The sequence below is a fragment of the Diadema setosum genome, chromosome 11, assembly GCF_964275005.1.
Source record: "Diadema setosum chromosome 11, eeDiaSeto1, whole genome shotgun sequence".
In the NCBI taxonomy this organism is placed as follows: Eukaryota; Metazoa; Echinodermata; class Echinoidea; order Diadematoida; family Diadematidae; genus Diadema; species Diadema setosum.
This window is the reverse complement of record NC_092695.1, coordinates 30455729-30480023: the sequence shown is the minus strand read 5'-3', so window position 1 is coordinate 30480023 and position 24295 is coordinate 30455729. Positions and strand designations below refer to the sequence as shown.

The window sequence follows — 24295 nt, the reverse complement described above, 5'->3', positions numbered from 1 at the left end:
TGTGTTTTTTGTTGAGAGTGCATTAAATAGGTTCATTGTCACAGCTTTCCAAATGGCTTTTATCCCAATCTTCTCCCTAATCATGTACCAGTACATAGAGCCAGTTTCTAGGTACATGTGTTGACCTAATTTAAGTTAACTTGTTGACAATTGCTTTCATGCTAGGGTATTGAAGTTGAACATGCAGGTGCTGTTCTTGAAGTGTTGTTTGAGAGCATGTTATTTGATATAAAACGACAGAATGGTTGTTCACACTCATTGACACATAAAAAATTGGGTAGAAGTCAAAAGTGTAAATGAGTGATATTTAGGATACTAATAGTTGTGCATGTAGCCGAGTTTAAAGGGGAATTTACCACAAATATCTGCATATGTATGTACATCAACGGATGAGGAAATAGTCATACAAATGAATGAACAATGGTCAATCAAAACTTAGGAATTGTTAAGTTTTGGTTAAATTCATGGACCATTCTTTGATAAAAAGACTGAATTTGTGATGTCATGGGACAGTTATGTAAGGAAAATATAAAGAAAATTCAACAGGCATGTGTAATATAATTTTTCTGGCATACACTGTAATGAAGGAGTACTTGGCATGCCTCTTTAAAGGCAAAGGGGAAATTATTACACTTAAAATATGTCAAAAGTCAAAGGAACATGTACTTGCCACTAAAAAGAAAAAATGAAATTTTGTGGAACTTAGAATAATTTCTTTATTTTTTCTTTATATCATTGTCCTGTTGTGACATCTCAAACTGTATAGACTTTCCATCCGGCAATAGCTGCTATAAAACTTCAAAATCGCATAACTTTTGAACACATTAGGCAATGTAGAGATATGCAGGGAGGGCAGCACCCATATGCACTCCTGTGGGCTTTTTCTCACGGTCCCATTGTTGTGACTGTCATCACCATCATTGCCACACATACTGTATACTCAAACATAGGGAGATTTAAACTATTGGTGTATAGTTCCAATCTGACCTCGGCGGCTTTATTTCCATGACCAAAGTTACATATTCAGCAGATCTATCGGTGTCAAGATATTTCAAACTTCAGAGACGGTACAACTAGTGTTGATTATTCTCGCAGACTGACTGATGTTGAGCAGCAGCTCGCATCATATATCATTACCAGAAAATTTTCTTCCCCTTCATACTGTAGATCTGCAGTTCGGCGAGATCTAAAATCCAACTCTCCCTCCCACACCAAAAAGATAACCTCCACAACTAAGGACAAAGGAGTCGTCTCCCACAATTTCCCAAATTAAACGCAGACCCAATTAAAAGCTCATTCAAGGTGGCCGACCCTAACAAAGCATTTTATACTGCTATTTAAGTTCCTTGGCTGTGTAGGCCTACTGGTAAGCACCTATACAGAGAAGGCACAATGCACAAAAAGCTTATTTATACCCCCTTCCCTGCTATCTACCACAGTTAATCCCTATAATCCCAACTCTTGAAATTGCCCGCCAAAATGAAATCCAGACAAAGTTCAGCTAAATTACACACTAACAACAATAATTGCACTTTAACTGCAATCTCCAGTTCCCTGTACTGGTCTTTAACGCTTTGATATTGAGTACCAGTACAAAACATTCGCCTGGAGCAGAAGTCTTTCAAGGCGGCAGGAAATTTGTTCTGTCATTACAGGCAGCTTGCTTGCGCTTGCTATTTCTCTGGAACTTCCATTGCGCAATCTCGAAGTTCGCCCTCCTCACTCACTCTGCCACAGAACCACGTGGAGTGTATGGAAGCGTACGATATTTTGGTTGCATTCACGGGAGCCATGTCTGCGCTGTTGACTCTCTCACCTTCTAGACAGCGTCCTGTAAACATCGCAGCGCATCAGCATAAATGGCAGAATTTCAAACTAATACATTGGTTGGAATTATTGACAGTGTTATCGGTGGTGCGGCGACCTTATCATGGGAATGGAATAAGATAGGTGGTAAACCGGCAAGTACTATTACATTGATATACGGACCAACTAACTAGTTGTCCCATGCGTAACTAGATCTAGGGGGCCCTACTCTATACACAGCCCAGTCGCTGTTTCAGCCCAGTCGCTGTTTTCGCTATTATCCCATACGTTTAAATTTGTGTGGGTTAATGTTCTGAATATTATACGTAACTAATAAATAAGAACGAGAATGATGTCTCATCACGCCACCAAGTGAGATGAGAAGTAGTGAAATGAACACCTCCATGAGATATCAGATTGACTAAAACTGTGGCATCTGTAAACAATAGTGGTCTAATTGTTGACATAGATAGCATAAAATAACTCAGTTTAAACGTTTAATGAATGTGCTCCATGACCATGTATTCACCGTCAACATGGTCAAGCCTGATCCTCTCAACGTGTAGATTATTAGGCTAGAGACAGTTCTAACCACAAAGTCACACCACTTTTTTCCAGTTACCCACAGGCACAGCTGAACTTGCACTAGAACCTAGACAGAAAGATCCGTCTGTCCGGAGGACTCTTTTATATTTTGCCATTGACGCTGTCCTCCGTAGACAGACGGAAGGTACCAGTACCCACATTGCTGTGTGGATATTCTTAACCACTGTCTCTATGGAAAATTGGGTGAGGTACCTCACCCTTCTCTATTGCGTCTAATTCACGGCCCTAGGTCGGCAAATTTAAGCTTGTATAGTTATATCAACTATTCAAGAATAGACTACACTCACCAGATTAATGAATAATCCAACATTTCGGTAGAATTTTCAACGTAAAACACACATCAACCAGCCCGTCGCGTCGTCACGTTCAAACTGCAGAAACATACAGTATGAATCTATTAGCCACTCACATGCGAGGTAGTTTCTACATGTTTTTTTTCACTAAACACATACCTCGCATGTGATTGGTTTACAGATTCAAAATGGCGACTTACTGCTAGCGAACGGCGATGTTGCGATATGGATAAAATTTCTGCATTATAACCGAGTTACTGTGAGTATTTCGATTGCACAATGTGAGAAATTAACCCCAAATATTGCTGCATAATGTGTCATGTCATGTCAAACTTGTTTGAATGTAAAAAAGCAGTCTGAATTTTGGTTTATCGTAACGTTTGATCTGTGCACGTTGCTCCACACAGGAGCTGGGATCATTGACTTCGGTCTGTATACGGAGGGGATCCGTGAAGCCAGACGCAGTCTCCGCGGAACATTCCCCGACGGACAGATACAGACCGATCTTTCGGTCAAAACTTGCACCTGTGCAAAGTAGTGGTGTTGTCTATTCAGATGGTTTGTCCCATTTTCATGTATCAAAACAGCTTCCTTTCTGTGTGACAAAACTCACTGATGAGCTGATTATGCATCTCCGGTGCATGGTGGGTGAATGGCTTCTTGACTTCCAAAAGTCCTTCACCACAGCGCTTACATGAGATAATGGCATCAGGAGAAGCAGCGATGTAGGGAAACTTTGTGCTTATCCATAGGCCAGTCTCCTCACATACTACGTACGTTTGAGTTCTTGCATTTTAGTCGATGGACGGCCGTGTACTGCCTGATAGCTATCTTTTCTTGACTCTTTCCCCATTTGAGTGCTGATGAACATGGCGATCCATAGTATCCCATTACTCGTGGGGAGTGACCATGGATGATTCCATCTCTTGGACAGAAGCTGCACAATCCCCTGCGACGCTAGCTGTTATCCGTCCAATACGGTGCCTTTTCCATAGACTCGAGTCTGCTTGCTGTTTTGTGCTGGAAATTATGACTTGCTGCTGGTGTGTGCTAAGCTCCATCCTTTGAACACTTCCCTGATTCTGGAGAGCTTCTCGCACAGTCAACAGAAAGTCACAGGAGACAACAGTCTCATATCTGACAACATCATCAATGTTAGGGATTCCATGCTGCTCACTGGAATCGCGCTTGTTATAGGCCAACAAACCACAGTTTCCATTGGTATATACGCCAGCCATTCAAGGTTGAAGTCTTCCATAGTTTTTTTGTTACGATGATGTTGAAGTCTCGGATCGAAGCTGGAGCAATAGCCTCGGCTGCTAGTTGATTCCTGATGCATTACATCTGGCTTTACACTAACAACTTTGATGTTTTCTGCAAACTGTGGCTGATGCAGTGCTTCTTTGGTACTCTTTTTTGCTAGAAGTCCCCATGCCTTAGGTTGAGATGTACATGAAGAATTGCGACCTTCCTCGACAGCCTCCACCACAGCAAACAAGAGTGCAGCAATGTGCTTGCAGGTGGCCTGCACACTGAAAGATAATACAAATAAATAAATAAACATACATGTAATTTCATAACATTAACTGGCATTTACTAAGATGTGTTTGATGGAACACAATACAAAGTTCTTGATATAGGTACAGACCATATATTTCTGTATTGCCCTAAACAATCATTCTTTCCCATTAAAAAAAAGAAAAAGATATACAGCTCTATTGGGCATGAAAACCACTTGTCATCTGTCCATTTGAGTGCAGAATCGTTGTTAGCAAGAAACTGATACACATGCAGGAAACTAGAAATAACTGAACAACTTTATCTCAAATGCATCATCACCTTACCCTATACAGCAGCTGCATTCAGCTGTACATATTCTTGCAGTCTCTTTCTGTAGTACAATCCAAGTCGAATAGGCCTGCTCTGAAGCCTTGACCTGAGGAACAACCTACAAAATCAATACAGTATGCAGAACATAAAACACATACACATTGACATGGCTGCAGACAGTGCATGTACATGTATACTGTTTTATAAAGGCAGTAATAATTGTCATCACAACATTTACATAATTATCAGAAGAAAGCAATATTGTTTAGTTTTAGACAGGTTGAGTCTATGATCTTACAGTTTCATGACTCTAAATAGAATTAAATAATTTACAGCATATCCTGACAGACGTAAATGTATACATTATATCATTATTTCCCAAATAAAAGTTAAATTTGAAAAGAAACTACAGGGTACGATATAGCTGGGTCTAGTTACCTTTCCACGCACGAAGCAGTAGCAAACATTTGGGTTGATGCCATGATACTGGACCGACTGCACATGACCAGACATGTAAAGACCTTTGCCAAGAGCGAGAGTCCTCTTCCCTTCTGTTTTTACCAGTCCAATCCTTCGGTTTCCTGTGCATAAAAATATTCATGAAACATTTCTACTGTAATTTATTACTTAAGAAATGAATAGAAATGAATTGAACTTATTTTTCCTACAGCCTAGTAGTAACAAGGCATTTCATTCACCATGATTTACCTTGTTACCATGGACCATTGCTGGTTACACACCTTGCATGTTTATTCCTCTTCGTTGATATTTCCACCTTTTAGACTCTAGATTCATTTATTTATTTATTCACATATTCATCCATTCATTTGGGGAATTAAAGAGTCACTAAGAAAGCTTTAGGCCCTATTCAAAAAAAAAAAAAAAAAAAAAAACTCACCAGCTTTGATGAAGCTATCTAAATGATCACGAGATGTGTCAGGGAGACCGGTAGGACCATCTTCCCAACCACTTGTCAGCGTCTCAGGTCTTGGAAGTCTGGTTAATCCACCATCAAGTATCAGCTTTTTCTGCTGGGTCTCTGAAATGTCTTTTTCAGCTTCCTTATCAGAGGGCTTCACTGGAAAATCAAGCTTTTCTGCCCAGTAGGCCTTTTCTGCAAGTTCACTGTGCCTTTCATCATTTACAGGCACTCGTCGAGCACGTAAAAACTGCTTAAGTTCTGCTGTAGAAAGCAGTAAATACTTGCGAGCACCATCAGCATGATCAGTCATGATTGCACTTTTCAATCCTGAAACAAAGATTCGGCTTTTCCTTTGAATGAAGGATCCAACAAAATTTGTTTGATTCCGAAAGGCCACTGTCTCTATAGCTATGTGCACTCCCCCATCCGGTCCCCGCGGCTCGCTGCTGCTGCTTGCTCGCCTAGTACCTCCTTGGCCAGACTAGCCAGAGGACCGAACTTTTGTTTGCCCCCTATTCTGTCCCACAATCCTTTGAGCGAACAGCGCCACCCAGCGACAAACGCTATTTGCGATAAGGTCTATACACATTAGGCCTTAATTCAATGTCTTGCATGCCCTTTCTTTTCTGTTTTCAATCATATTAGTAGTAGTATTATTATTAAAGTTGTGTATTAAACTTTTAGCTGTAACAAGTTAAACTTTGGTGTACTGGTCAGTCCTTCACGTAGATCACAAATAGATCAGGTGTTCATGAAGTTTGTTACCTCTTCTCTGCATTTCTGAATAACTTCACTCTCATGATCTGAGACACTGTGTGACTCACAGTCTCTCAGCTCAGATCATGAGAGTGAAAGAAGTTGGAGATGTTGAGAAGAGGTGACAAACTTTGTGATCTTTGATTTGACACTACAATAATTTTGTTTGTATATCATGAAAATAGAGAACTGTCTGACTGACTGTGGCACAAGTGGTTAAACCTTTTACAGCTGTTCCAAACTCTTGTAGAAAAAATGTTCATTGTAACATCACAGCCGCAAGTTTTTTGTGTGTTTCTTTACTTTGTCTGGTTCAATATCACATTTCATTCAACATGTTCGCTGTTACTTGTTGCAGCGCTCTGGGGTTAGTTCATTTATCAACCCAGTTCCATCTTTTTAATGAAATCGCCGTAAATTACCTTTTTTTTTTCTTACAGCTACAAAACTAAAACATTTTTTTTTTTTTCCGCTACAAAACTCAAACTATGTATGAAATTTACCTCTTCAGTATAAAAAAACAAACAAAACAAAACTAAACTAAAGGCGTTGAAATGTGAGAAAAAGCATGCTATCAGGTACCAGGTACTACAATGTAAATTCTAGTTGATGGTGTATACAGATACTTTACACTGAAGGCTACCATTTAGGGCAGTTAATGCTCCTTGTCTTGTTTTGTTTTTGTCGTTTGATTTTAAGTGTGAGAACAGAAAAATCCCTTATGGCTGTTGCGCACTTTCTTGATTTAGATTTAGAGGCTTATTAGCATATCAGAGGATGAGATATTTGATGTGCCACTAGGCCTGGTAAGTTGCAAATGATGCTCTTTTCCTGTGCCTTTATTTTAGGAGATTGTTTCGTCAAGTTTATGTACAATGTAAGTAATCAATTATAATGTTTGCATTATTTATCAGGACTGGATGTATGTTGGTACCCGTCACCCCAAGTGTTACATGTGCCAGAGGTCACTGACCCTGGTCTGTCAGCTCTACTGCCCCTTGGAGGGCTCCCTCTATCACCGTACCATCTATGTCTTCACTTGTCTTTCAGACCAGTGTCAGCAGAAAGTCAGGTTTGTTTCAGTTCCTTTTCAGTAGCACAGTGATCTGTGATAACACATAAAGCCAACATGTATGCTGTAAACACCTGTATTGAATGGCAACAGCCAGCTTAAGTTGTATATTTGACAGGAATAAGCCAATTGGATTGACATAAAAATATCTCGGCTTTAAAGTTTTCTCTGCTTATTAAATTCAAATATCTTTTCAAGGGTTGTGTGTATGAGAGAGCTTATAGAACCTACATTTAAACTGGCAATAAGATGTACATTCTGACAGTGGTACTACATTGTTGAAAACCAACAAGAAACCTAGAAAATTGGAATGACTATTCTATGCACAAGGAGTTTCATTCTGCATAGCGCAAGTTTTGATGACATGTACATGTACTAAGTCTTTTACTTTCCACAATGCAGCAAGACTTTGTACAAATGAATCATATTTGTACTCTTTAAACAGCATTTATATATCTTGCAAGCACTGTCCAAACTTGCTCCTTGTGTGAACAGCATTATTCCTGGCTCTGACATACAGCATGTCTGTCGTATTTTGTGTAATGTAGCTTCAGGGTTTTCAGAGCCCAGAAACTTGCTGATGCTGCCCAGTCCAGCACACAACCGCCAAACTCCAGCCAGCATCACCAAAGTGCGCAGACTGGCAACGACTCTATGACCTTTGACACAGACTGGTGCGATGCTGCAGATGACTGGGGTGATGCTGCAGATGACTGGGGCAATGATGCTGAAGTGGATCAAGATGTTGTTGGAGCCCTTCATGGTGGAAGCTTCAAGCAGACTTCATTTCAATCCATTCAAGTGAGACCATTTAATTCACTCTTCACTTTATTTTTTTAGCATTATGACACATGTTGTAGCTTCATCAAGTGAATATCCTGTATGCTTTCTCATTCCATGTTTTGACCCGTTGAGGATGAGTCTCGAGTATACTCTTGCAAGTGCCTATAGGAAATGTGTATTTAGCAAAATCAGCCCATCCTTGATTGGTTAAGAAATGCAATCAAATCAAGAACACTGGTACCTCTCACGATTTCTTTCTTCTTGAACTTTACAGTGTATGCAGCATAGAGTTTTAAATGTAATAGAAATTTATTTTAAAAATGCTGTAGAATTACCCCTCTATTAAAAACCCAACCAAAATACAGTGAATCTATCGGCACATGAGCCTTCGAGTATAATTTCTAAAAAAAAAAATATCAAGAATATAGGAGAGTTGTACTAGATGACATCCCTGCAAGTGACAATGCATATTTTTCTCTTGGTTGCATGTATGCACTCACTAGCACCCAGCCCACATATCATCTACAAACGAGCAAAGTCTAACGTCACGTGAGAGCATCAAGCAAGAGTCCCAGGAGTTGGAGCAGTGCATGGAACAGCTCTCTCTTCAGTCTGCCATGCGACAGACATCCCAGGGAGGGGGAGTCTTCCCTGATTGTCGGATAGCAACTTTGAACGGTGGAACTGAAGAAGACCCACAACTGCTTTTTGTCCCCTACTTTGTCGATGTCTTTGAGGAGCCCAGTCCGAGTGTGGAGGAAGCCCTTTCTCATGAGCTGAAATTGCTGAAAGAGTATCAGCAGAGGGAAGGTGTTTCAATGGAAGAATGGGAAGAGGCCGGGGACTCCAGGTAGGTGTTCTGTGTACTTTTAAACTGCTCATGAGATTTGACTTGAAAAAAAGAAAGTTACATATGAGATGTGATTCACAGACCATGATAATTTTTGTTGCAATGAAGTGTATGTACAAAATGTATTGTATCATCATATTTCCGTATCATATATCGTGGAAACCAAATGGAACAGTCTCCATGACATGTCTGTAATGATAGTCTGTAAAGTGCATTGACATACTTATCAAGTGTGAAATGCACTGTATAAAAACCATCTATTATTATTATTATTATTAAATGATTCAAGCTGTACACGTGTTACCAACTGCTGTCAAACCTGTGGCTAAACTTTCCTCATTATTAACATTCAAATTGATGAGCTGTGATAATGAAAGTCTGATCATCAGCACAATTGTTTTCATCTTTTCTTCAGGTCAAAAGGAGGAGGAAAAAGAGGTGGAAGTGGAGGAGGTGAAGGTTATGAAAAATCACTGGCCAAACATGGGGACAAGATGTTTCAAAAGTTTGCCAAGAAAATACAGTCATGTCCACAGCAGTGCATTAGGTAAATATGACCAAAGTTTGTTGGTATGTACAGTGTATATTGTGGTAGTGAGCATATATCTTCTCCTACTTTTGTTTCCTATTTGTCTTTCTTTTCTTCTTTTTCTCCTTCTTCTTCTCCTCCTGCTTCTCCTCCTTATTCTTCTTACCAGATTAGAGTACGTAATGTGAATGACCATGATAGAGTAAAGATGAATAAACCACCACAATTTTCTCGTGTTTATTCATCTGTAGTGTAGAGATACGCGTGGGGAGGGCATCACCCAATTGCACTCCTGTGGGCTTTTTCTCACAGTCCCATTGTTGTGACTGTCATCACCATCATTGCCACACATACTGTATACTCAAACATAGGGAGATTTAAACTATTGGTGTATAATTCCGATCTGACTTCGGCAGCTTTATTTTTGTAACCAAAGTTACATATTCACCAGATCAATCAAAGTGTCACAAGATATTTCAGACTTTGAAGATGACACACTTGGACTGACTGATGATGAGCACCAGCTCATCATCATTTTCAGACAATTTTCTTCCCCTACATACTGTAGGTCTGCACTCAACGAGATCTAAAATCCAACTCCTCTCCCACACTCAAAAAGCTAACCTCCACAACTATGGACAAAGGAACACAATTTCCCAAGTTAAACACAGACCCAGTTAAAAACTTGTCCAATGTGGCCAACTTAATTTCCTAACAAAACATTTTATACTGCTTTTAACCCTAAAGGGGCCGGGCATTTTTGGCTATGCTCAGACCGGGGGGGGGGGGGGGGGCGGATTCCACCCCCCCCCCCTGAGATCTCGGCCATCAGTGGTGCGATCGCGATGAAATTTTGCATGCGTGAGACCCGCGTCATAATCTACAAGATTGTGTTATAAGATTTTTTGAAACAATCAATTTCTCATTTTAATTAATTAATTATGCAAATTAAGCTCAAGGTGATATTTTACCTTAATCAAAAGCACTGAGAGTCTAATTTTTGATCTGTAAATCTGTTTTAGCATATTCAACAATTGTACATCACAAAAACTTCCAAAACTCATTTCAATTCTTATGTATTTTATTGTTTTCAAAATTTCTTATGTATTTCTTTGTTTTTCAACTTTTGTTTTTTCTTTGTTTTTTCATTGGAAATTGTCACTGACCACTTTTCTACCATAATTAGCACAAAATTAATCAATGAAAGTGATTAATTGTAAAAATAATCAGGTTTTTATGCCTTTCATGACAGAGCACTGTTTTCCATAGGAAATGTACACAAAATCACAAAATTGTGCCCGTTTTGGAGCGACATTCCGTTACAAAAATGGGCGTGGCTTCGCAAAAGTATGCGCGGACGTTGCAAATTTGGTCTCAAAAGTTGCGCGAGACTTGAACGAAGAAAGTCAAGAAGCCTCGCGATGAGGCCTTCTCGCGTTACAGAATTATAGCGCGAAACGTCGAGGGGGGGGGCGGATTCCGCCCCCCCCCCCCCCCCCGGCCCTTTTAGGGTTAAGTTCCTTAACTGTGGATAGAGAGAAGGCACAATGCACGAAGAGCTATACCCCCTTCCCAGTTATTTACCACAGGTAATCCTTCCATAGTCCCAACTCAATTGCCCACCAAAATAAAACCGAAACTAAGTGCAGCTCAATTAACACTGACAGCAATACCTGCACTTTAACTGCAATCTCCAGTTTCCTGTACTGGTTTACACCTAATCAAACATTCCAACTAACAGCTAAATCTAACACTTATCCCTCACAAAGTGTGAATTACTTCAGTAGTATTCTTTTTTATTCAAAGAAGACATCAAGATATTGAAGCCATTGAATTTAGCACAGTTTCTTAGAGCTAAGCTTTTCATAATGTAGGAACAAAATTACATTATACATAGGAAGTCTACCTGGTGTTTAGTTCATTTCACTTTAAGTGGTTTAATATGTGTGCAAATGATTCTTTATTACATAGAAGAAAATGATTGCTTGCCTGATATTAATTTTGTAGCGGCATCGCTACTTCTTGTATTTGTATCCACATGTATCGTTAATTTTCACTGAAATTTCCCCCAGCCTCGGATAGTGAGAGTTGAAAATTCCATGTCAGCTTGCCGACCTAGTTAATTGCTGACCTCTCATTCCGGTTTAGACCAGTTCACGGTCAGGTCTAGATTGCGTAGATAGGCGTATTTTAATATTCATTTTTGATAGTGATAAATCCAATCACAGTTATTGTTTACGCGTAAAGTTCCCTAGTACCTATTTGCATATTTCACTTCGCATCTCAACACGCGCATGTTTGTAACATCAGTTCTCGAACACATTCGATCGACACGCTATTTCAAATCACTCGCACCTCGATCCTGCTCGAGTCAAGACACAATCTCTACGCTCTCGCATCAATTACCTTCGTCGAGTACATCAAGCTTCTCACACTTCATTTCACTGCGATTGAGTCGTTTCTTCGTGCATTCTGCACTCACCAGCAGCCTACCAGCTGAGGTTTTCCTACCGGCAGAAGTAGACTCTGCATTCTTACCAGAGTTCCGGTCCAGAGACACTGCAGTTTCGGTCTTGCTGTTTATCGTCAGTCAGGGACATCCTTCCTTTCTCTTCTCCGTTCAGTACTTTTGTTTTACGAACGTCGAGACATCACATCTCCCGGCACGACGACTCCACCGTCGCTGGTTGAGATCAACATCATTCTCCTACCTCCGTTTTGACTTTTCAGTCCCACCATGTACGGAGCGTCGCATCTTTAAGCGTCTCCAGCGGTCATCGTCATCATTATCGACTTCATCACCGCCTGTCGAGACCCCCTTTTCATCTCTATACTCGTACTCTACATCATCTTCTACTTCATGAGTTGCCTTTCAGGTCACGTCATATCGCGATAGCCACAACTTCCGTGCGCACGACAAAATCGCGTTCAGACAAAGACTTCGCCAGGAACTATTGATTCATATTCGGAACTTTATTCACATGTACACTGTATTCATACACACGTGAGTTTGTCATGTAGACCTAGTCTATACTAGCGGCGGCCTTCTGCTATATAAACAGTGCCACTCCTGCTTAGCATGTTAACACACCTCTGCTCTGTTAATTACAGTATCACTGTTGTGGGGGTTGTCAGATCTATACTCTACGTCAACATGTCAGATTGTCACTTTACTAATTATCATGTCACGTTTCATTTGTGCAATAGCTGACAATATTTATTCATCTTTTATAATAAACATCTGAAAAGGGAATCTAATGATTCTTGTGTAATTTCTTTGTGTCGGTCATCCACGTAGTTTTTGATATGGAAATAAAAATAGGAATTTGGTTTTCACAACTTTTGCTCACGCAAGCCTTAACAAACACATGCATTCAACTTGCACACTGTTCTTTCATCCATAAAAACCAAATCTCCTAAAATTTAATGAAGAACTTTTTAATACATAAGACCATTTCTAAGAGCAATTAAAAGGATTCAATTGCACATCCAGTCAACCTTGCCTACAGTCTGTAAAGTCGAATCTATTTGGACTGAAGAACTGGCTTTGACTCAGAGAAAGTTTGACCTATGAGGGATTAAAATCGATAGAATATAAATAGAAGAGGACTTGAAAAGGCCTCCCACGCAGGCAATTATTTGACTTATGCGAGGTTGATTTCAGCAAGACTGACTGTATCTGTAAATTGTGTACCTTCAGCCCATCTGTGTATGATTTTGTTGTTTTTTGTTTTTACATGTGCTATGATAGCCAACGAATTATATGTTTGATAACTTGCATTTGTTGTGTGTTGCTTGAAGAATTGCATGGTGAAGTAATGAGGGAGCATTTGTTTGATGACTCTCACTTTCATTTTGTTGCCTCTTGGTACACCCAGTTAAGGCTCGCTGCTTGCTCAGCTCCCCCCCCCCCCCCTTGCTGTTGCTATTTCACTCTTTTATTTTCTTTATCCCTCTGCTGTCCCTTATCTTGTTTGATGTTGCCTCCCTATTCATCATTATCCTTCAAAGGTTGCCCTCCATGGTCCTCAGGATCAATACTGACCCTCCTCTGCCTTTTGTCTGTCCACCCTCCCTTAATCCCCCTCCCTTTTTACCTGTTGGGCTTCTTGCCCATGACCTCCTACACTCCCCTTTGTTTTCTTTGTTCTGTGGCCCCTAGCCCTCCCCTGACTGTTCTTGTTGTGTGTAGTCCTCAACTCTTTATGTGCCATGGTGTAAGCCCCCTGTGTGCCACATTATTCTGAGACAGCAACATAGTCATGCTTCAGTAAAACATTCTGTTTGTCAAATCTATGTAACTTTTATCAATTTTTGTTACCCTTGACGTGTAATTAGCAAAGTTGTAGATAAAATGCAAAGCTTTGCTTTTATGTAATTGTATGACTAATCTATGATTGTTTTTCCTTCAAATGACCAGTAGCTACATTTTTGTAGAGGCATGACTTTTGCACACATAACATCGACAGAAACTTAGAATTTACTCTCAAATCCAGAAGGAAACATGGCGTGATAGTCAATCACCACAGAAAATGCAAGCTACACATGACAGGAATAGAATGGCGAGAAATGCTTTCATTGTACTGTGGCATTTGGCAATTTATAGATTGGTTTTGGCAGGTTTGTGTGTTTGAGCAGAATATGCGAACGTGGCACATAAGGCCTGAATTCACGGAGGTGGTACAAATGAAGCTATGGTTTAAGCCATGGGCAAAAACCATGGAGTGCCTAGTGTCGCATGGAATATTTTGTTACGAAATCAGTTATTTCGTTAATAAAATGATTATTTTGTAACGAAATGACAACATTTTGCAACTGAATGAACATTCCGTCCACGAAATGATAATTTCATTAACGAAACGGTCATTTTGTCGACGAAATGACCAATGTCATAACGAAATATTCCGTGCGACACTTGGCGCTCCATGGTTTTTGTCCATGGTTTAAACCATGGTTTCATATGTGCCATCTTTGTGAATTTCGAGCCTAAGAGTTAAATTGCTTTCCCTACCTGTTTTTCATTTTGCCTCTGACCAAGATTCTGCTAGGATCAAAAGCTCAGGCCCCTTTTGACTCCAAATTACAACTCTTTAAAAAATGTGTAAAGTATACGAAAGATTCCATTATACTTTAAACAGAGCTGAAAATATCCATCTTGTGTATCAATCTGTTTGATTTTTAATAGCATTTGAAATGACCATTGATCAACTTTCAGATATAGCTACAATGGGAGTCCTCTCTGGCTGACGACACCTGTCGCAGATCAAACTTCTCCCCCAAGATGTCAGTCCTGTGGCAGTCATCGACAGTTTGAATTCCAACTCATGCCTGCAATCTTGCCCTCCATGCAGCTGCAAACCCAACAAGGTGAGAGATGGATGTACAGTCACCTCGCTTGTTTTGTTCAGCAAAAGTTGTGATGCCTTGCTTTAAAGGTTCTATTTACCATTGGGAGCAGTGATTTAAAAAATGTTCAAGATATCGCTTTTGATGCATACCGTCGCTGGTGTGACAAGGCCTTGTATCTGCAATTTTGGTGAAAATGACTTTTTTTGATTAATGGTCAAATAATGGGTTAAGTGATGTCCTGTCCAAATCCCAACTGTCTTACTCCAAAAGTGAAGCCACCACGGCATGTCAAAGGAAAGGCTATCCCATTCGCCACAGTGCTTTGGCCGCCATGTTTTTTGGCTCTCCTGAACATTTGACATTTTGTAGATACGAGGTCTTTTCGCCCCAGCAACGATACTTGTGTAGGTCAGTTGTATCACTAAACATCCTACCATGTAAGAATTTTTGCAATAAAGCCTAAAATCTAAGGAGATATCACCATTTTCTCACTAAACCATAACTGTAGACGGTTTAGTAACTACTGGTCTCATATTTAATAATACCTAACATTAATTATACTGATTAAGATTTTTACATTGGTTGTTTCTATCGCTAACTCACATTTAGAACTATTTTGAAGCACAAAAGCTGGGGTTTTTTTTTTTACATCTGCAAATGATAAATAATTCTTGTGTCCCTTTTGCTACACTGAAAAGTAGATTCCTTTAATAAGCTGATATATTGGAGAGGTAGCTGATTCAGACCTTTCCTCAGAATAACCATGTATTAAACCCATATCTCTGTGAACAACCTCATTCTAAAAGGAGTGGATTAGTAAACCAGACAGTCGGATCCCACCATTTAGTAAATCCTCAATGCGTGATGGTTGCGTCTTTATCTAAATTTCTCACCTTTAACAGGCCACGCATTGGAGTTTGGAGTGGTAGTGGTGTACACCTGTTCTCAGAGCTGCTGGAGTACAGACAGTGAGGAGTTTTACAGGGAAGAAGTGGCTGCAGTCCAGCAGGATCCAGACAGTGCAGCCATCACCAGTGCACAGAAGCAAATCCAGGTCCAGCAAAGATGACATGACAGTTTTGTTGCACAGACCTTCATGGATATCCATGAAATTTGATTTTATAGAAATAGTGCAGTTACAAAATGTGTTTTGCAATGTAAGGATAGTCACGCTAAGAGAATCAAGTGTGAGACTGATACAATAATCAAATACTCATCAAAGTGACAAATAATAAGTTTTGATTTGCTAATCATATAAGTATATGTACTTCACCCCTCTCAAAGAGTAAATTATTTCGATGAAATGTGGAAGCTTACTTCAAAGAAAACTAGCAAAGTAAGAAACAAGCAAATTCTGTGGTCTGTTTTCGGTGAGGTATTGAACAAAGAGTAAAACAGGGCACACCTAGTTCCTTTAATGACGTGAAGTCAAGTCACTGTGGGACATAAGTAGGATGAAACTAGGCCATAATAGTACTTATGACAATTTATGTGGCCATACAGTATCGGTAGTGGATATTAAGTTGTTGTACGCTTTGCTACTTAACCATAATAGGGCGGGGGATGGTATTGGTAGAATCCACTCCCCTCCGGTTTTAGCATAGCCAAAAAAACGGCCTGATTAGAATTAAGTCTGTTTAGACTGTTAATGAGCAATTACAGTAACTTGCCTGTCCGCTCATGTTGGTACATACGCTAGTTATTGGAGTGCGTGGTCATTTTGTGTTTATGTGGCAACGGACTGTGGCACGCACAGCGTAAAAGCTGCTATTTCGCCAAAGGCTTGATTTTCACAATTGTCACAATTTTTCATGAATTACTGTTTGGCCACAAATGTAACAACACAAAAATATAATGAATGGACGGACCTTAGTACACTCGCATTACCCTCGGTGTCAAATCACGGAAACATCTCATGAAAATATCTGTGAACTCCTCATTTGCGAAAGTATCTGCATGCAAAAATAGTAGCTTTTACAGTTGTCCTCTTTAAAGAGTAGCACATATACTGCCATGGCGGTATTAGCTTGTATTTGATAGCCAGAGGCAGATATGTTATCACCAGCCAAGCAAGCCACACTGAGTGCAGAGCTCAGACTTGATTCTTGTTTTACTACCTCATTGAAGATGCCTCCACGTCAGCCACATTCACTATTTCACTGCTGTTGCATTTCTGCGGGGACGTGAATATCAGCTGTGGGAAAGTAATAGTCTGGAATCAAAGTACAAACTTCCTAGTTAGTTAGGAAGACAGGATTTATCAACCCCTTCACTTTTTTGAGCTGCCTTAACAAATGAGCGATGCAAGTCCTTCGATCTTTGATAACACTTTCTTTCCTCTCACAATCTTCCCTCTTATCAAATCACAAAAGTGATTGTAAAAGGTACCGTAAAAGGTACTTTGCTGCTCTTTCCTCTGCAAGCACGGTGTAAAATCTTGGTAGCAGCTCTTATGATATTGTACATGTAGCTCTCTAGCTACTACTTTATACCCTTCCCATCGATTTTGGTGAAAATTCTTGTGTGTTCCTTCAAATTTGCTATTCTTAGAAACTTTCAGCAGAAATTTGTTCATATTTTTGACAGATTGACTTTTGATCACATTCCTGTCAGTTTGTTAGTCTTCCACTGGACCTTTCAGCAAACTTCACATGCTGGTGGCAGGATGTGCCACACCTCTTGTGGGGGAAACACTCGATCGAAGGATCTTTCTTGGAGGTGTAGCCAGAAATGGAAAACTTTGAACGTCTCCCTATTCAACGTCTGCATCTTTGATTAAACAAATTGTGACAGTGTAACAAAGTGAAATCTGAATAACAAATGTAATCTAAAGCAATGTCCAGCCTGTTCTCCATGTATGGATACAGTCTAGTGCATGTGGCACGATGGTGGGGGGGGGGGGGGGGGGGGGGGACTTGCTAGAGCAGATGCAACCGCCTTCACTACAGCTTGTACACTGGTGTACTGTTCTTTGGGGCAGCGCTTCCAGATTGAAGGATTCATTTTGTTTTTGTGTGAGACTGGGAGCACATCTTTCAATAGTTCATTGGTGCTTAGCCTGTTATGTATATTTATATTCACACCTTTTTCATTTCTGGTAAGCATTTAAGACATAATTTCCCATTGTTTGGAGGGGGTTTGGTTGATGCTCCTGATTCCACATGCTGTTGATATTTGCACCAGTCAGTGCTGCAAAACTGATGTTGAATTGCAGGGTCATCGTGTTTAATAGAGTGATACACTCCTGCCAAGATGTCCTGTTGCATTTTCGCCACACGTGTGGCAATCTCCCGTTCATCTTTCAAGGATGTGCAGTTTTGCGTAATTGCATTCTGGTAGTAGTCACCGAGTCAGTCGATTAGGGAATCGGTGAGCCCATGCATCCCACACCCCTTCTGTTATGATACTCTCTCAACGTCTTCAGTTAACTTCATGTAGAGATAATGTTTGCCATTTTTCTCCACTTTGCCTAATGCATATATCAAATTTGTTTTTGCTTTTGGCTATTTCCTCTTCAAACAATCTGTATTTTTTTCACATATTGGATCCCTTCTTCTTCCCTTGCCTCTTCCTCCCTCTGGCTGGAGCTTGTTCAGGGCCTTCAGGGGCTTGAACATCAAGGCCTTCAGCAGTAGGGCTTTGAGGGGCTTGAGGGCTTTGGGGCTGGTCCACCACAGCAGCAGCAACTTCACCATCAGAGTCAGTGTCAGGGGGTAGGGTGCTGGTTCTGGCCTTCTTCACCTTGCCAGGGCTTGAACGAGTAGGGACAGACTTCCTTTTCTTGCCTGACTGATGCACCATGGTGTTGATACAAGATGTAGTAGAGATGTATCAATGTAGCCTTCTTCAATAACGAGATGTAGTAGAGATGTATCGATGTAGCCGCCAGCACGTCTTTCCGCTTTATGCCGACTGCGTGCGTGCTGCACCCCTTTATATCCACGCAGCGGATGCAATTCATACCCCCGCATGCGCAGTGAACGGTTTGCATCCGATATACATCCACGTGGCATCCCCTTTGTTTCCGTATAGGCGTACGTGATGCATCCGCTATGCATTCGCTCTTTCCGCTATGTGTCCACTTCGCAATTATCCCCGGTAACCCCTTCGGAGCTGTCATCCACTTCCATCCGCTTTCATCCGCTAGGCTTCCAATGAACATCTGTTTAACATCCCTGCTACATACCTCCCACGTCCGTTCTTTTCCATTTTGTTTTCGCAAATTTTTGCTAATTTTGTCCATTTTTGAAGCGGATGAAAATGGATGGAACCACCCCCGAAATTTTGCTCGTCCGCTGTGTCCGTTATGCATACGTTTTGTGTCTATCGACCAGTGGGACAGGGCCTTTAGCTGACAAACTCTTCACTCTATCTCCTCTCGATAACTTCCTCCAAGTCTGCCTTATATGTCCCCAGCGATGAAAACGAGGATGAGGAGACAATGGAAAGAAAGAAGAACAAGAGAAGGACAAGAAAGGAGTAGAAAAGAAAAGCAAGCCAGCAGAGCAAACAGCAAGTATGAAAAATAAGACAGAGACCTGTAAATGAAAGTTATTTATTATCGTCAGCTAACAGTTCAGTTAGAAGTGACGAAGCCTGCTGCATTTTCCTCTTTTGCTTCCCAAGCAAGGAAGCCAGGTGGTTTACTCCCGATGTAAAGTTTGTCTGAATATGTTCAGTGTAAGTCCTCAAATTATCCCTCCTTCCCTCTTTGAGCTCAGTCAAGTTGATGACATCATTTTCGACAGCTTTAATCTTAGCCCTCAGTCCCGCAATTTCAGCAGACAGACGAGCGTCCAAGTTCGAAATTTTGTTGTCGGTGTCAGAGTCCCTCTGCGATGATGTAGCCTTCTTTTTCGGCTTCTTCTTCCAAGTTGAAAGAGTGGCTGGTTTGATCCTTCATTCTAGGCACCAATCCTGCATATCTTTCGATTTCAGTCCTTCACGTTGTGTAAAGACATTACAGGATGAAAGAAATTCATCAGTGCTCTAATATGGCTCCTATCCAGCCTTCTGGGTACCTGTCCTGCATATACAGTTAAACTCACCTAAGTCGACGTCGCATATGTCGAATAATCGCGTAAGTCGATGATTTTAAAAAGTCCCGATTTTTCCCCATTGACTTACGTGTATTAATTCACTCACAAGTCAAATTTTGTAAGTCGAATACTCGCCTAAGTCGATGAAATTCCAAGAACACTTTCACGGAAAAACCATTGAATTCACTGTGCCTAAGTCGAATAAGATTTTATTGTGTAATAAATCACTGTCATTCATTATTCATTATTTATTACTCATCATTATTTTGTTTGTCAGATGAGTTTGATGTGACAAAAAAAAAAAATGATCTAAAATCAAAATTCAAAGCGATCGCATGGGATCGTTGAACTCTCTTCGTGTTTGGAGGTCCGCTGGTACAGCCCTGTCAGCTGTCGCGCTACGTGCGTACAGCGTTCGTACAGTACACATGCGTTCATTTACATGTACAATACAATGTATTGAGCTTGCAGTGTAGCTTGGCATTTGCAGCGCTGCGCAGTCAATGGTATAATGGATGAAGCTGCTGAGTTTTCAAAGCGGAAAGTAGGGGGAAAGTTACGGGCACGGGTAAATCAAAATTGCACCTCTACACGCATTTCAAGCCACGGTATGGTATACTAGAATCAATCACTGCTCAAATATCGTTCATATTCACTTCCCCAAGGTTTAACCCTAACTTACCTGGGGGGGGGGGCCATAATGGCCCCCCCCTCGACAAATTCCGCGACCATTCCGCCGCGCAAAATTTTTTGACCGCGCCGCTCACTGACTTTTTACTTTCAAGTCTCGCGCAACTTTTGAGACCAAATTTGTCGCGACCGGGCATACCGTTCCGAAGCCACGCCCCTTCAAAAAATGTTCGTCCACCCCAAAATTGCTCAAAAACGTGATTTTGTGTACAAAGTCAATACAAATTGTGTTTTTTCAATTAATTCATATAAAGATTCATATTTTTAATTTTAATGGCTGAAATGAATGTATTTTAGTATAGCTATGCTTCTAAAGATGTGTATGACAAATTCTGCTGAAAAAAACAACAAAAACAAAAGTTCGAAAAAACAAAGAAATACATTAAAAAATGATAAAACAATAGAAAACATAGGAAATTAATTTTGATACTGATTTTCTTTTTACGTACAAATGTTCGGAATGTCACTAGGAAAATTTAAAACAAAAATCAGCATTCCATAAGCTTTTATAAGCCAATTATAGACGAAAATGAGTTTTTTTGCATATATTTGCATAATTAATTAATTTAAAATAAAAACTGCAAATTTTTTGAAAATTGAACTTAACAGTCTTGTAGATTACATCCGGCTTTATGTTCATGCAAAATTTTGCGGCGATCGCGCGATCAACGGCCGAGATCTGAAGGGGGGGCCATAATGGCCCCCCCCCCCCAGGAATTCAAGCTTGCTAAATAGCCCAGGTAAGTTAGGGTTAATAAAGGGTGTAAAGTAATCGGACCTGTGCCAATACTAATGCACTGTCCATGCAAAGTTAGCCGCGGCCCTACCGGGCGACCCGTGCCGCGGCACATCGCTCCAGCTCTCGGCTCCAGAGTAGACAACATATACATACATGTATGTACGTGTGGTGAAACTGTAAGTCGATTTTTTTTCGACTTACGCACAAGTCGAAAATCGCCTAAGTCAATGTGTTTTGCTCAGTCCCGAGAAGATCGACTTATGCGAGTTTAACTGTATTTCAATGTCAGCCCTTCACATTATGTATATCTCGCACACCCCTCACACGCCTTACCTCGCCAAGAATTATTGGGAGTTCAGACTCACGATAGTGGCTAAGTTTAGGTCTGTTAGCTCGCCACTACCGAGGTGAGGGTCGAGCTAACAAATAAACCAAAAAATAAAAATAAAAAAATGTAGAAAATTAATTAGTTGAAGACAGTTAAATAAAACAATTTGTGAAAAATAATTTGGGGCCACAATAATCAACTTTATTCACCCACTACCCAGGCGTGAAATATCAATGACAGGTTGGTATAAATTATTTAACAAAATGCGATCATTTCAATATAATAACCAAACGGCAGCCTATGTATCAATTCTCACATTTTGATGCTTTTAGCTTGAAACCGTGCTCAGCAAGACGTATTACAGCTTCTAGTCTAGATACATGTTCTTCAACTGTCTTACCAAACACAATTATGTTGTCTAGGTAGACGACGCAGGAGGTGTGATTGAGGTCCCCCGAACACTTTTCCATGGCGCGCTGAAATGTACTTGGCGCATTGCGCATGCCAAACGGCATCCTATTACACTTCCACAATCCCAAAGGAGGGGGTAATACAAATGCTGTTTTGCGTTTGTCTTTTTCGGCTATTTCTAGCTGCCAATACCCGGATTTGAGGTCCAGTGAGCTAAACCACTTTGCTCCCTGCATCATTTGCAATGTCTCATCAATCCGTGGTAAGGCATATGAGTCTCAAATTGTCTTTTCATTTAGTTTCCGAAAGTCTATACAAAATCTGAGCTAGCTTTTTTTTTCCTTGTGAGAACCATGGGGCTGGCATAAGGGGAAAAGGACTCTCGGATGACATTTGCCTTGTGCATTGATTGGAGGTGCTCTCGTACCTCGGCATACATTGAGGGGGGTATTTGGTATCTCTCTCTGAAAGGTTGAGAATCAGTGAGAGGGATTGTATGCTCAATTATGTTACTATGGCCTAAATCAATGTCTGACTGGCTGAATGCATGTGGGTAATTGCTAATTACTCGCATGACACGCTCAACATCTTCGGGTGATGCAGGGGAGTTAGAGAAATCTAGCCCTTCTACAATCCCATCATTACTTCCTACGTCCTGACCATGGATAGACTGCGAGTTAACATGAATTGTACTGTCAACATCACACAGATACATTTCACCTAGTATCATGTTACGATAGATCCACACAGGACTGTCTGACCTGTTTTGTACTAAGACTGGGACTCTTCTAGCCTTTTGGTTTTCTTTTGTTATCCTGATAACATTCTGATCAACTAAAACACCAAGCGGTAGTCTATTTGGTGTCCTAGGCTCTACTATTACGTCATAAGCTCTGCATGCGGTTGGGAGAGGGGCTTCCCCATCTAGGATTACGGCCTGTTTGGGAGGAATTCTAACTGTGCGCTTCGCTGCACTCCTTACTACGCCTATTTTACCTTTTGAGATCGCGCCTACAGGTAACTGCATGCACTGGTACACTAACTGCCACACGGTCAGTTTGTTGATTTGTCACAAAGTTTTCTCCAAACACTGACACACCTCGTTCAACACAAATTTGAATCACATTCGTACCTACACACAAAGGGACTTTTCTGTTGTATGGGGTATCTTGTACAATCAAAACTGGGGCATCTAGGTCAACAGGGCTTGGGAGAGAACCAGGGAGACGAATTGAAAATTCAACATAACCTAAGTGCGGAACAGGTTGACCATTTGCACCCTGAACTCAAAGAAAATCATCAAGACTGCATAGTGGGACTTTGGGGAAATGCAACTCATAGAACGATTTTGACAAGGTAATTATTTTTGATCCAGTATCTAGAAGACATTTACACCTATTTCCTTTAATGTCAGAGAAGGACGAGAAAGGGGTAGAAAAGAAAAGCAAGCCAGCAGATCAAACAGCAAGTATGAAAAATAAGACAGAGACCTGTAAATGAAAGTTATTTATTATCATCAGCTAACAGTTCAGTTAGAAGTGATGATGCCTGCTGCATTTTCCTCTTTTGCTTCCCAAGCAAGGAAGCCAGGTGGCTTACTCCCGATGTAAAGTTTATCTGAATATGTTCAGCGTAAGTCCTCAAATTATTCTTCCTTCCCTCTATGAGCTCAGTCAAGTTGATGACATCATTTTTGACAGCTTTAACCTCAGCCCTCAGTCCCGCAATTTCAGCAGACAGACGGGCGTCCAAGTTTGAAATTTTGTTGTCGGTGTCGGAGTCCCTCTGCGATGATGTAGCCTTCCGTTTCGGCTGCTTCTTCCAAGTTGAAAGAGGTGCTGAGTTAAATGTACTTCTGGCAGCACTCATTCCCCCCGCGATGTCGTTGCAGTCTGAAGTCTGGACATCAACATTTGTCACTTCTACAACGTCTGAAATTGGGGAGTAGTTCTCGTCCAACAATGAAGTATCCCGTGGTGGGAACTGACACCACGCTGCACAGTATCTATGAGGCGCTGGAATGTTGCATGCCGAATGGCATTACCTTAACTCATACAGTCCGAATGGAGTAGTAAATGCCGACTTCTTACTAGCTTTAGGGGTCAGGGGCACCTGCCAGTGCTGGAGGCAGGGGGAGGATCCTTTGCTGTACCGAGACCGCCTGATGAATATTCATGATAAAGCAGGATTGGTACGGGAACAGTGCCTACTATGCCAATATGGTGGTCAGTTGCAACCATGGCAACACTCACACCAGTCTCTTTGAGGTCCTGCATCACACTTTGAGGGCCA

General features: G+C 40.8%; 1 protein-coding gene and 1 pseudogene across 1 annotated transcript; one reads left to right on the top strand and one right to left on the bottom strand.

Moving 5' to 3' along the window:
• The first annotated feature begins 1859 nt into the window (after window positions 1-1859).
• LOC140235417 (programmed cell death protein 2-like) lies at window positions 1860-15865 on the top strand. The gene is made up of 7 exons (XM_072315442.1): window positions 1860-1961; window positions 7128-7285; window positions 7834-8086; window positions 8572-8918; window positions 9334-9465; window positions 14663-14814; window positions 15699-15865. Exons 1-7 carry the CDS (start codon window positions 1860-1862, stop codon window positions 15863-15865), a joined length of 1311 nt encoding a protein of 436 aa, XP_072171543.1.
• Window positions 3596-5767, bottom strand: LOC140234883 (uncharacterized; annotated as a pseudogene).
• Window positions 15866-24295: the final 8430 nt, after the last annotated feature.

Coding starts and splice junctions, on each gene's coding strand:
- LOC140235417 (XM_072315442.1), top strand. CDS start 1,860: ATGGCAGAATTTCAAACTAATACATTGGTTGGAATTATTGACAGTGTT. Junction 7,286..7,833: donor CAGTGTCAGCAGAAAGTCAG/GTTTGTTTCAGT, acceptor TGTGTAATGTAG/CTTCAGGGTTTTCAGAGCCC. Junction 14,815..15,698: donor GCAGCTGCAAACCCAACAAG/GTGAGAGATGGA, acceptor CACCTTTAACAG/GCCACGCATTGGAGTTTGGA.